This window comes from Eucyclogobius newberryi, unplaced genomic scaffold, assembly GCF_026437365.1.
Source record: "Eucyclogobius newberryi isolate DKJ021-1_F unplaced genomic scaffold, fEucNew1.0.hap1 SCAF_10, whole genome shotgun sequence".
Lineage (NCBI taxonomy): Eukaryota > Metazoa > Chordata > Actinopteri > Gobiiformes > Gobiidae > Eucyclogobius > Eucyclogobius newberryi.
Window position 1 is genome coordinate 3,688,613 of NW_027315724.1, and position 12,374 is coordinate 3,700,986.

A 12,374-nucleotide genomic window follows, 5' to 3' on the forward strand; every position below is an offset into this window, starting at 1 on the left:
TAACTGACCTTTGGTTTGCGCTCTATACTGATCACTGGTTTCCTCTCTGGGCAGATCTCTGTAGTCCTCTGTGGTATTTCCTACATATTCCTCTTGTTGCTCATCTCTCAGTTCCTCTACGGGCTGATTGCTGTGTAGAAATAGGCTCTCTTTTCTAGGCAGATCGCCTGTCTCCTCCCAGGGCAGATCTTCGGTCTCTTCCCTGGACCGCTCTCTGGGCAGATCTCTGGTCTCCTCCTTGGGCAGATCTCTGGTCTCCTCTCTGGGCAGATCTCTGGTCTCCTCCTTGGGCAGATCTCTGGTCTCCTCCTTGGGCAGATCTCTGGTCTCCTCCTTGGGCAGATCTCTGGTCTCCTCCTTGGGCAGATCTCTGGTCTCCTCCTTGGGCAGATCTCTGGTCTCCTCTCTGGGCAGATCTCTGGTCTCCTCTCTGGGCAGATCTCTGGTCTCCTCCTTGGGCAGATCTCTGGTCTCCTCTCTGGGCAGATCTCTGGTCTCCTCCTTGGGCAGATCTCTGGTCTCCTCCTTGGGCAGATCTCTGGTCTCCTCTCTGGGCAGATCTCTGGTCTCCTCTCTGGGCTCCTTTTTGCGCTGTGATTGTTTGTGTTCCAGCTCCTGTTCCCCAGCCGCTGTCACTCTGGACTCGTCCTGTTGTTGCTGTCTAAAGTGTGCCCTCTCTCGGCTTGCTGTATGATTCGCCGGCTTCCTCCACCTTCGACCTGTAAAAAATAATTGCTTTTATAAAGATACCACACATGTCCTGGCCTAAATGTAGGTGACACTTTGGATGGTGGACAAACTCTGTAGATGGTTTTACCATACAAGCCCTTACCTGAGCGATCTCTTGCTCTGTTAGGTCCGCTGTGTGAAGGGAGAGCTGGAGCCGTTCCAGTCTTGCCCTTGAGCCAGCCTCGAAGCATTCCTCCAGGTTGTTGGGGGGTTGAGTGGTGGGTGAGTTTAGTTGTGGGGTACAGACAGCTGCCCCTGTCTGTGTGGAGGAACAGGCACTGTGTCTGTGTCCTGCTGCTACCCTCACTCGTCTGCAAAGTCACCAAAGCTCCCATACCGGCCTGCCTGGCATCCAGACCCAGGGGGAGGCCCCACTCTGCACTCAGGTGCACATCTGCAGGCCGGGGGTGGCTAAGAGGGGCTTGTCCCAGGGGACCCCCAGCTCGGTGACGGCTCTTGGAGCACAGGGCCCATGCTCGGAGCCCTCTGATCAGAGGCAGACCTGTCAGGCTCAGCTCGGGGCGACTGGAGAAGGGCAGAGGAAGGGAGCACTTCTGTGGCAGGGCCCCTGTGCCACTGAGGCAGGGGTAGTTATTGTTGTTGTTCTGCTGGAGTATAGGACTCATTTTAGGCCTCATGGGTGCTTTGAGTCAAGCTGCTCACACTGAAGACCTGAAGACTGCACCCTGCAAAGAACACAAGCAACAGCTGCGTTAGGCTCAGTGTGTGGAATATGTAGCTCATGAAATGTCACGGATTAGGCCTTTGGATCTATTTATTCAACATTATTTCATAGATATAACATCCTGTGCCACCTCAAAGTAGAAGTGCAGCACTACAATTTGGAAATTCAATTTAATTTATTTTTGTAACCCCCGAAATCACAACAGAAGTTCTCTCGAAGGGCAACAGTGAGAAGTGTCCCAGCGTCCCCTGTCTTTAGATAAATGTCCCAGCTTCCCCTGTCTTTAGATGAATGTCCCAGCGTCCCCTGTCTTTAGATAAATGTCCCAGCATCCCCTGTCTTTAGACACATGTCCCAGCTTCCCTTGTCTTTAGATAAATATCCCAGCATCCCCCGTCTTCAGACAAATGTCCCAGCATTCCCTGTCTTAGAAAAATGTCCCAGCATCATGTGTCTTTAGATAAATGTCCCAGCTTCCCCTGCCTTTAGACAAATGTCCCAGCATCCCCTGTCTTTAGACAAATGTCCCAGCATCCCCTGTCTTTAGACACATGTCCCAGCTTCCCTTGTCTTTAGATAAATATCCCAGCATCCCCCGTCTTCAGACAAATGTCCCAGCTTCCCCTGCCTTTAGATAAATGTCCCAGCTTCCCCTGTCTTTAGATAAATGTCCCAGCATCCCCTGTCTTCAGACAAATGTCCCAGCATTCCCTGACTTAGAAAAATGTCCCAGCATCCCGTGTCTTTAGATAAATGTCCCACCATCCCTTGTCTTCAGACAAATGTCCCAGCATCCCTTGTCTTAGACAAATGTCCCAGCATCCCCTGTCTTTAGACACATGTCCCAGCTTCCCTTGTCTTTAGATAAATATCCCAGCATCCCCCGTCTTCAGACAAATGTCCCAGCATCCCCTGTCTTAGAAAAATGTCCCAGCATCCTGTGTCTTTAGATAAATGTCCCAACTTCCCCTGTCTTTAGATGAATGTCCCAGCTTCCCCTGTCTTTAGATGAATGTCCCAGCTTCCCTTGTCTTCAGACAAATGTCCCAACATCCCGTGTCCCCTCCTCGATGGTGTTGGACAGGCCCACTCCAGGACTCAGGCCAGTGCTATAGACTTTACTAGAGAGCATCTCATGGTCAGGTTCAGGGGCCCACGCGCTTCTCAGTCGGTGGCGCAGTGGTTAGCGCTCTCGGTTCACAACATGAACACTTCGGAGTTTGCATGTTCTACCCGTGTTAGTGTAGGTTTCCTCTGAGGGCTCTTCCCCCTCCACCACCCCCTCCCCTCCTTACTGTACGTGCACTGACTCGTCCTTTAGACTATGTTCTGAAGCCTATTCCGCATGAACACCACGCGCATCTCACGCATCTGCTCCGGGATGGTTCCCCTGCCCCGGGATGGTTCCCCTGCCCCGGGATGGTTCCCCTGCCCCGGGATGGTTCCCCTGCCCCGGGATGGTTCCCCTGCCCCGGGATGGTTCCCCTGCAGCGTAGATGATCGTAGCCTACCTTTAGCACTCAAATCACTGCTTTCGCTCCGGTCTTTGTTGTTCTGATGAGAAGACTGCTCCCATCACCTTGCACTGCACCACGCACGCTCCGCATCAGCACCGCACGCTCCGCATCAGCACCGCACGCTCCGCATCAGCACCGCACGCTCCGCATCAGCACCGCACGCCTCTGGAGTCTGGAGTCCGGTGCCACACGCTGGGCCCTGTGCCGCTCTGCTCTGCGGCCTGTTCGCCTCGTCCGCTGCGACAAGCGCTGTCCGTGCTCTCTGTCCGCAGCAGGCTCACGTAGGCTCACGTAGGCTCACGTACGTGCCGCTCAGTGCAGAGACTGCAGCTCCGCCTCTTCTCTCGCCCACAGCTGTGTCCTACACGATGACGTCAGCACCTCTCTGACGTGTCACCGCGTCGATCCTCGCGCGTCGTGCCGCTCGTGTCGGTCCTTCCGGTCCTTCCGTGCCCGGTTCCGTATTTCAGTGGTTCAGTCTGTACATGACGTTTACAGCCAATAGAGACAGACTGATAACGTGGCCCCCAGCCAGCCTGTGTCACTGAGAGGCTCTGCAGGGAAAAGATGTCAATGGCTAAATATCCCATCCATCCAAATCCAAAGATGATTGTAAAACGATGAATATATATATATATATATATATATATATATATATATATATATATATATATATATATATATATATATATATATATATATATATATATATATATATATATATATATATAAATAAATCAAACCAAAGAAAAGGCCAAAAAGTATAAAGAATATAAAAAATATAGTATATTGAGAATGAAAAAAATATTATTATGAGAAGTTATTGCAGAGATATATAAACAATATTATGAGTACTTGGATGGTAATAAATAAGGGGCCTCAAAAATATAAATGCAACAATCGCAAACAGGGCATTGTTATTATGTTGTATATTGTGATTGAGTCCTGCATGTTTGTGTACTCATGCACTGCAACTGAGGCTCCAGTGCTCAGAAAACCCATTTGCACTTGCCCCCTGTCCCCGCCCACAATCCTGTACTTGTGATTATTTGAAAAATGAAGACTCCAAGTGACGTAGAAAAACATGTAAATAACAATGTGCTGCTTGTTACAGTGGAATGTCACTATGACGACCGTCCTGTAGTTTGAAACAATCAGTGGACAAAATGTAAGATGATGATCTACTCAAGGGCCCCTCCAGCAGGGCCGGCCCCAGCCTCCAGCAGGGCCGGCCCCAGCCTCCAGCAGGGCCGGCCCCAGCCTCCAGCAGGGCCGGCCCCAGCCTCCAGGGGGCGACATTTGATGCTTTTGCTGTGCGTGAATGAACATAAAGTAAGTGCAACTTTCATCTGTGTTCATGTTCATGTCCAATGAAAGCTGTGAATCCTTCTCACGAGGTGAAGCTTGGTTTGTCCAGCCGTTTATTTGTTCTTGACTCGATAACTTTCATCGGGCCTGTGTTTATTATCCTTTTGTGTGTGTTTTGTGTTGCTCTTTGTTGCTGTTTGTTTAGCATTTGTCAAGCACTTTTAGCTTTGCTTTAATTTGGTATTTTTTCAGACCACACACACAGACACACACACACACACACACACAAACACAAACACAAACACAAACACAAACACACACACACACAAAGACACACACACACACAGAAACACACACACACACACACACTCAAACACACAAACCAACATGTGACCACCAAAAAGTACCTGTTCTTATAATGGAGTTCTATTATGAATAAATATCATGACAAGTCGTCCTTTCTCTGGAGCCTGGTTCTCTTTCCCGTAATGCTCCCGCCTCAAGTCTTGTGCCTCCACTTGAGCCGGCGTCACAAATCTATATTATATTACTGTGAGTATGTTTAAGGTCTCTTGACTATGATTGCCAAACTATCCCAAAAGTGCACAAAATGACTGTAAATGTGGTTTGATATAGTCAAAGATTTCTGCGGAAGGAGCCCCCGGGCCCCCTTATTCCGGCAACCATTTGGCCCCCTTGTTTCAAAGGGGGCCAACAGATCTACAGATAATTCAATAATGAAGCCTGCGCAAGTTTACCTGGAAGACCTAACTTAAATCTGCGTCGGCCTCCATGAAGGACCTCTCTCCCGAGCTCCATCATCGCACTCAAGCGGGCGTGGCCTGTCCGTCTGAGAGAGTCAGATCCTCCTTCACCATGGACTCTTCCAGGTTTCTATTTTTTCCCAAAGAGGTTTTTGTAGTTTTTCCTGGCCAAGAAGGAGGGTGTAAGGACTGAAGGAGGGTGTAAGGACAGAAGGAGGGTCAAAGGACAGAAGGAGGGTGTAAGGACAGAAGGAGGGTGTAAGGACAGAAGGAGGGTGTAAGGACAGAAGGAGGGTGTAAGGACAGAAGGAGGGTCAAAGGACAGAAGGAGGGTGTAAGGACAGAAGGAGGGTGTAAGGACAGAAGGAGGGTGTAAGGACAGAAGGAGGGTGAAAGGACAGAAGGAGGGTGTAAGAACAGAAGGAGGATGTAAGGACAGAAGGAGGGTGTAAGGACAGAAGGAAGGTGTAAGGACAGAAGGAAGGTGTAAGGACAGAAGGAAGGTGTGAGGACAGAAGGAGGGTGTAAGGACAGAAGGAGGGTGTAAGGACAGAAGGAAGGTGTGAGGACAGAAGGAGGGTGTAAGGACAGAAGGAGGGTGTAAGGACAGAAGGAGGGTGAAAGGACAGAAGGAGGGTGTAAGGACAGAAGGAGGGTGTAAGGACAGAAGGAGGGTATAAGGACAGAAGGAGGGTGAAAGGACAGGGGACGCCTGCGTCATGGCCCTCGCACCTGCTCCTCATCCCCAATCAACGCTCTCAGTGACTCCTCCCCGCTCCAATCAGCACCAGGCGGTCGCATTTAAGCCTCAGGCAGATGGCTCGACTGCTTCAAACTGTACTGCGACCCACCACCTCCCCTCCTCCTCCTCTGCATCCTAATCATCCTCTCTACCTTCTCTCCACATCTACCACCACCAGCCTCCAGGCTCCGGGGGGACACATCTAATGCAATTAAATCATGGAGTGCCCATGATGGCTCCGCCTTCCACCGGGGTCTTAGGGTTAGGGTTAGGGCTTGGTACGCTTGGTACGTATCTGTCCCCTTCTTGTGCACATGGTTCTGAACATGCATATTATTTCTCTAAAATGTACTTCACTGGATCTGGAACCCAGCGGACCTCTCTTTTGCCTCTCCTTTTTGTCCCCTTTTGTCCCCTTTTGTCCCCCTTCCGTCTCCCCTGTTTGTACGTTCATAGTTGATTTAAGCTGCTTACTCCTGCAGCTGATTGGATGTAACCATATACTAACTCATTACTAAAATGCAGACTTAATTGTATTGTGTGAGTGAAGTGTGATTGAAAGAATTAGTTATAATTAAGAAGATTTTATTGTACACAACAAACCAATAATTCACTTTCCTATTCCAGGTCTCTGTCACCCAATGCTAACCCGTGTTAGCCTTATGTAATGTCCCTTTGTTCCCTTCAGGGTGGCGTTGGTTCAGTGGCTCATGACAGATTTGGGCTGGTGCTATGCTAACGCCCTGTGCCACGACATAAAGATCAAGTAGGTAGATGCTCTTCGGATATACTATTGCTCCTGTACTTTGTATGTGAATGTATGAATGAAATGTGTACAATTGCTTACATCTGAACCAGTAAAATGGTCAAAAGTAAAGTGTAGATTTGCTAAAGTCCTTATAGTCTCAGTAGCAGGATGCGTTTCTGTCATTTCGTACAGCGTAAAGTGCCAAGGGGAATCAAAAAATCAGGCAATAATTTCAGTTTATTATAGCCTAATATTCACCAACATATAACAACTCATTCCACAGGAGATATTCACATGCTACACCTCTTTCCAGCCATTTCAACCCAACCCAAAATGTGGAAACAAAACCAATGAACACCTATATACAATAATACTTTTCAGAAATAGTAGCCCACTGCAGCAGCCTGAACGCCAAGTCACAAGAAAACGATAAGCATCACGACCAACAGCATACGGACCAAACGCTTGCGGCTCTTTGGGGCCACTCAGCACTCTGGATAAATAGATTTACATTGACCATCTTCTACTATTAACATCATGTTCAGTTGAGTGATGAAGGCAGAAGTGTTCAGCCTGTTCACCACTGCAGGGGGCGCACTCCCCCGGCTCAGAAGGATCACATGTTACAGCAGGAGCAGAGGTGGAGCTACATTCACCCAGCAACCTTTGACTTAACGCTCTGTTCGGAGCAGAGCAGATCATACACTTTCTTCTATACTTGACTCGAGTAAAAGTTTCGTTTCCTCTTCCCACTTTTGAAGAAGTGACAAAATATTGACAATATTAAATAGATATAAATATATATTAGTTTTGCGTGTGTCTGTCCTACACATTTACTGTATATTGAGCATTATCAAATGTCTTATTCTTTCAAAACTATTAAGTTCAAATTATAAATCACTTCTTAATCACTATTTTTCATGGAATTCTTTGTAATACTACTTAATAAAGTAATGTAATTTTAAGCACATTTTTGGCACCTCTGATTATAGATATCTGTATGAAAAATAAATACATTGAAGTATCACGTGTGCCATCAAATAACTTCATCCTTTTAGCCTTTTCTGGTGTTTGGATTTTGCTCATTGTACTTCCCACATGTACATTCAGGAAGTGAGCTGCACAGAGTCAGGCAGCAGGGAATTGATCATATGTCAATCTGATGATTGACAGGTCAATTAGCCAATCAGGGAGATGCATGGTCTGTTTGCATTAAAACCAATATGGCCGCTTACGAGCACTGAGTTCTATGCTGAAGTGAAGCTAAGAACTCTGTTCATCTGAGGATGAAAGAAGTTTGATTTGAGCTGGGTCAGCGGTTTAACATGCGTCACTCAGAAAAGTGGCATTGTGCACCTTTAACCCTGGCATAGTGCACCTTTAACAAGACACGCCACGGTCTGTGTGGAAAACACACGTCCAGATGTGGAGTGAGGCCCTGGCTCTGGTTCTCAAGGTGAACTCGGTTATTAGGTCCAGGATGATGCTAAAAGAATCAGATGTATGTACAAAAAGTGCGCTGATGACTTAAAGGTACCTTAAACATGAATTCTAAATAGAAAAATAAATAAAACAACAAAAACTCCAGCAGAAAGACCACAAACAGTGTATTCATCTGACCTAACCACATAAAATACATGTCATCTCTACAATAGTAATTGCTGATTAATTAGAACTACACAAAACATATGAAAATAAATAGTCTTATAATAAAAAATCTATAAACAGTTTGCGTGGTTGCAGGTTTGGCAGGGCAGAAGGAGAAGGTTTACAGCAGTTCCTCAGGGTCCAGCTTTGTGGGTGGGCGTGGAGGGCCCCGCGGTGTGTGTCTCTGTCTGGGTTGTGTGTCGGGTGACTCTGGTGGTGTGGCTCTGCAGTGTGATTGTCTCTGCAGAAGAATCCTCTGGGTCCTCACACATGTGCTGGCTGGAGATCCCTGAGCTGTGGAAGCAGAACGAGCCCGGGACGTCCTGCTCGCCCCCCAGCTCGCCCCGGCGCTGGGCCTGAGGGGAGGCCTCAGGGGTGATCTGCAGGAACCCTGTGGAACACGACACGACCATCAACACTGTACACTCACAACCAGTGTATGACAAACTGGGATTTGATTTACAGATCCTTTCTTTAATAAGAATAGTTCTTAGTTTAAAATGTCCATCTTCCCTGAAATAAAGGTTTGAAGTGTATTTATTTAGATTTCAGCCACTGAATATTGCAGTATATATTTGTATGTTTTTTAAAAGATATGAAGACGGTGCACATGTGATTCTATAGCAGGTCTGTAGGAAAAAGGCCTGCGTGTATTCACAGGTGGACGATTCAGCAACTTTCGTTAGGCAAGTGTTTGAACAAATATGCATAGATTTCCATGTCCTCAGAGTCAACAATTGAAATTCAGTGTAAAATTTCACAGTAAAATTCAAGATGCCAAAAGTTCCTATGGTTACGGGCTGCACTGACTTTGACACGGATTCAAACCCATGTGGACTGTGACCACGGCGCCGGACACTGCAGCGCTCTGTCCAGCGTTTGTGTCCTGTACTGACAGGTGTCCTGACAGGTGTCCTGACAGGTGTCTTGGCTGCAGGGACAGGATGTCCTAATAAGCACACTCCCGAATAGGGAGAGTTATCGTTAAGCATTTATCAATATTTATCAATATCAATACTTAGTCTTAACGATACTGCTTATTGATCCGGGTCATTTTACCCACTTTGTTTTAGATACATATTTACAATAATTCTCTGCCCTAAAATATTAACATTTAAACATTTGTTGTTGTGTTACTAACTAACTCCTGCTAACTGTTTGAAATCTATTTTGAAAGGATATATAAGGACATGTTTCATATTTAGGTTAGGGGTCTTTTTTCGTACCCTTGGGTAAATTGGTTAGCAGTGATTAAGAGACAACAAACATTCATATAAAAACAGACATAATGGATTAATCAAGTGATTAATTACGCTGAGTGAGCTCGTTTCAGAGACAATAGCTGCTGGGATGAAACTGTCACTATATCTTTTGTCCTACAGTCATGGTCCTAGTGGCAGGTCCTAGAACATTCAGGGCGTGGCTCTGGTCCTGCATGACTTCTGAGTCTCTGCAGCTGGCTCTATATCTATATCCTCTTGTTTACTGGAGTAGAAGTAGAAGAACTGTAAAACATGGATGTGGTAGTGTGATGGTCTGGGGCTGTTTTGCGGCTTCAGAACCTGGAAGACTGGCGGGACGTATGGAACCATGAATTCTGCTCTCGACTAAAGATTCATGAAGGCGACTCTCCGGCTATGTGTTCATGTTCACCTTAAGCTGAAGCCAACGTGGCTCCTGCAGCTGGACAATTCATGAAAACACACAAGCAAGTCCACATCTGAATGACTGAAGACCAACTCAATTAGGAGCTTAGATGCAGCGGTGTCAAACATACGGCCCATCAAACATTTCTAATTTATATTTATTTAAATAAAATAAAATTTAAATAAAATAAAAATGATAGATTCATAGAACCATGGTTACATCCGTAACTTTCGTTTTTATCGCTAAAACTACACGTCCCACAATGCCTCTGGTGGCCTGTGTTTAGTGGTGAGTCAGTTCAGGTGAACAGAGAACTACTGATGACTACAGAGAACTACAGAGAACTATAGAGAACTACAGAGAACTACAGAGAACTACTGATGACTACAGAGAACTACAGAGAACTACAGAGAACTACTGATGACTACAGAGAACTACAGAGAACTACAGAGAACTATAGAGAACTACAGAGAACTAAAGATGACTACAGACGACTACTGATAACTACAGGTGACTACAGAGAACTACAGGTGACTACAGAGAACTACAGGTGACTACAGAGAACTACAGGTGACTACAGATGACTACAGAGAACTACAGGTGACTACAGAGAACTACAGGTGACTACAGATGACTACAGGTGACTACAGAGAACTACAGGTGACTACAGAGAACTACAGGTGACTACAGATGACTACAGGTGACTACAGAGAACTACAGGTGACTACAGATGACTACAGAGAACTACAGGTGACTACAGAGAACTACAGGTGACTACAGAGAACTACAGGTGACTACAGAGAACTACAGGTGACTACAGATGACTACAGAGAACTACAGTTGACTTCAGAGAACTACAGGTGACTACAGGTGACTACAGATGACTACAGATGACTACAGAGAACTACAGGTGACTACTGAAAACTACAGGTGACTACAGAGAACTACAGGTGACTACAGATGACTACAGATGACTACAGAGAACTACAGGTGACTACTGAAAACTACAGGTGACTACAGAGAACTACAGGTGACTACAGAGAACTACAGGTGACTACAGGTGACTACAGAGAACTACAGGTGACTACAGGTGACTACAGAGAACTACAGGTGACTACTGAAAACTACAGGTGACTACAGAGAACTACAGGTGACTACAGGTGACTACAGAGAACTACAGGTGACTACTGAAAACTACAGGTGACTACAGAGAACTACAGGTGACTACAGAGAACTACAGGTGACTACAGAGAACTACAGGTGACTACAGAGAACTACAGTTGACTTCAGAGAACTACAGGTGACTACAGGTGACTACAGAGAACTACAGGTGACTACAGAGAACTACAGGTGACTACAGAGAACTACAAATGACTACAGATGACTACAGAGAACTACAGAGAACTACAGTTGACTACAGTGAACTACAGGTGACTACAGGTGACTACAGATGACTACAGAGAACTACAGGTGACTACAGGTGACTACAGATGACTACAGAGAACTACAGGTGACTACAGGTGACTACAGAGAACTACAGGTGACTACAGGTGACTACAGATGACTACAGAGAACTACAGGTGACTACAGAGAACTACAGGTGACTACAGGTGACTACAGAGAACTACAGGTGACTACAGAGAACTACAGATGACTACAGATGACTACAGAGAACTACAATTGACTACAGAGAACTACAGGTGACTACAGGTAACTACAGAGAACTACAGGTGACTACAGATGACTACAGAGAACTACAGGTGACTACATATGACTACAGAGAACTACAGGTGACTACAGATGACTACAGAGAACTACAGAGAACTACAGAGAACTACAGATGACTACAGGTGACTACAGATGACTACAGGTGACTACAGATGACTACAGGTGACTACAGATGACTACAGAGAACTACAGGTGACTACAGATGACTACAGGTGACTACAGATGACTACAGGTGACTACAGATGACTACAGATGACTACAGAGAACTACAGGTGACTACAGATGACTACAGGTGACTACAGATGACTACAGATGACTACAGAGAACTACAGGTGACTACAGATGACTACAGGTGACTACAGATGACTACAGGTGACTACAGATGACTACAGATGACTACAGAGAACTACAGGTGACTACAGAGAACTACAGGTGACTACAGATGACTACAGGTGACTACAGATGACTACAGATGACTACAGAGAACTACAGGTGACTACAGATGACTACAGAGAACTACAGGTGACTACAGATGACTACAGGTGACTACAGATGACTACAGGTGACTACAGATGACTACAGAGAACTACAGGTGACTACAGAGAACTACAGGTGACTACAGATGACTACAGGTGACTACAGATGACTACAGATGACTACAGAGAACTACAGGTGACTACAGATGACTACAGAGAACTACACAGACGTGGAAATGTTAGTTAGTACATTTAAAAGGTTTTTTAGATCTTGAGAAGTTTATTTTGTTAAAAAGTCAAATACAATATTTTTCAGTTCCAAACACCTCTGACTAAATGTTTCTCTCTGTAGATCGACTCTGATCTGAAGTTGTAATGCACAT

The 12,374-nt window shown here is 45.8% G+C and overlaps 2 protein-coding genes across 5 annotated transcripts in view; both read right to left on the reverse strand.

Moving 5' to 3' along the window:
* The window catches only part of LOC140373268 (uncharacterized), a 9,907-nt gene extending 6,897 nt beyond the window's left edge, over window positions 1–3,010 (reverse strand). The window contains exons 1-3 of the mRNA XM_072459887.1: window positions 2,926–3,010; window positions 833–1,415; window positions 1–719 (exon numbers count right to left, since the gene is read on the reverse strand). The exon at window positions 1–719 is cut by the window's left edge and continues 535 nt beyond it. Of these exons, the coding sequence (XP_072315988.1) occupies window positions 1–719; window positions 833–1,367 (1,254 nt within the window). The 5' untranslated portion in view covers window positions 1,368–1,415; window positions 2,926–3,010. The remainder of the gene's footprint in view (window positions 720–832; window positions 1,416–2,925) is intronic.
* Window positions 3,011–6,712: 3,702 nt separating this feature from the next.
* prx (periaxin) overlaps window positions 6,713–12,374 on the reverse strand; it is a 38,758-nt gene continuing 33,096 nt past the window's right edge. For all 4 annotated transcript variants that reach the window (XM_072459891.1, XM_072459890.1, XM_072459888.1 and 1 more), the window contains one exon: window positions 6,713–8,531. In XM_072459891.1, coding sequence (XP_072315992.1) covers window positions 8,275–8,531 — 257 coding nt within the window. In that variant the 3' untranslated portion in view covers window positions 6,713–8,274. The remainder of the gene's footprint in view (window positions 8,532–12,374) is intronic.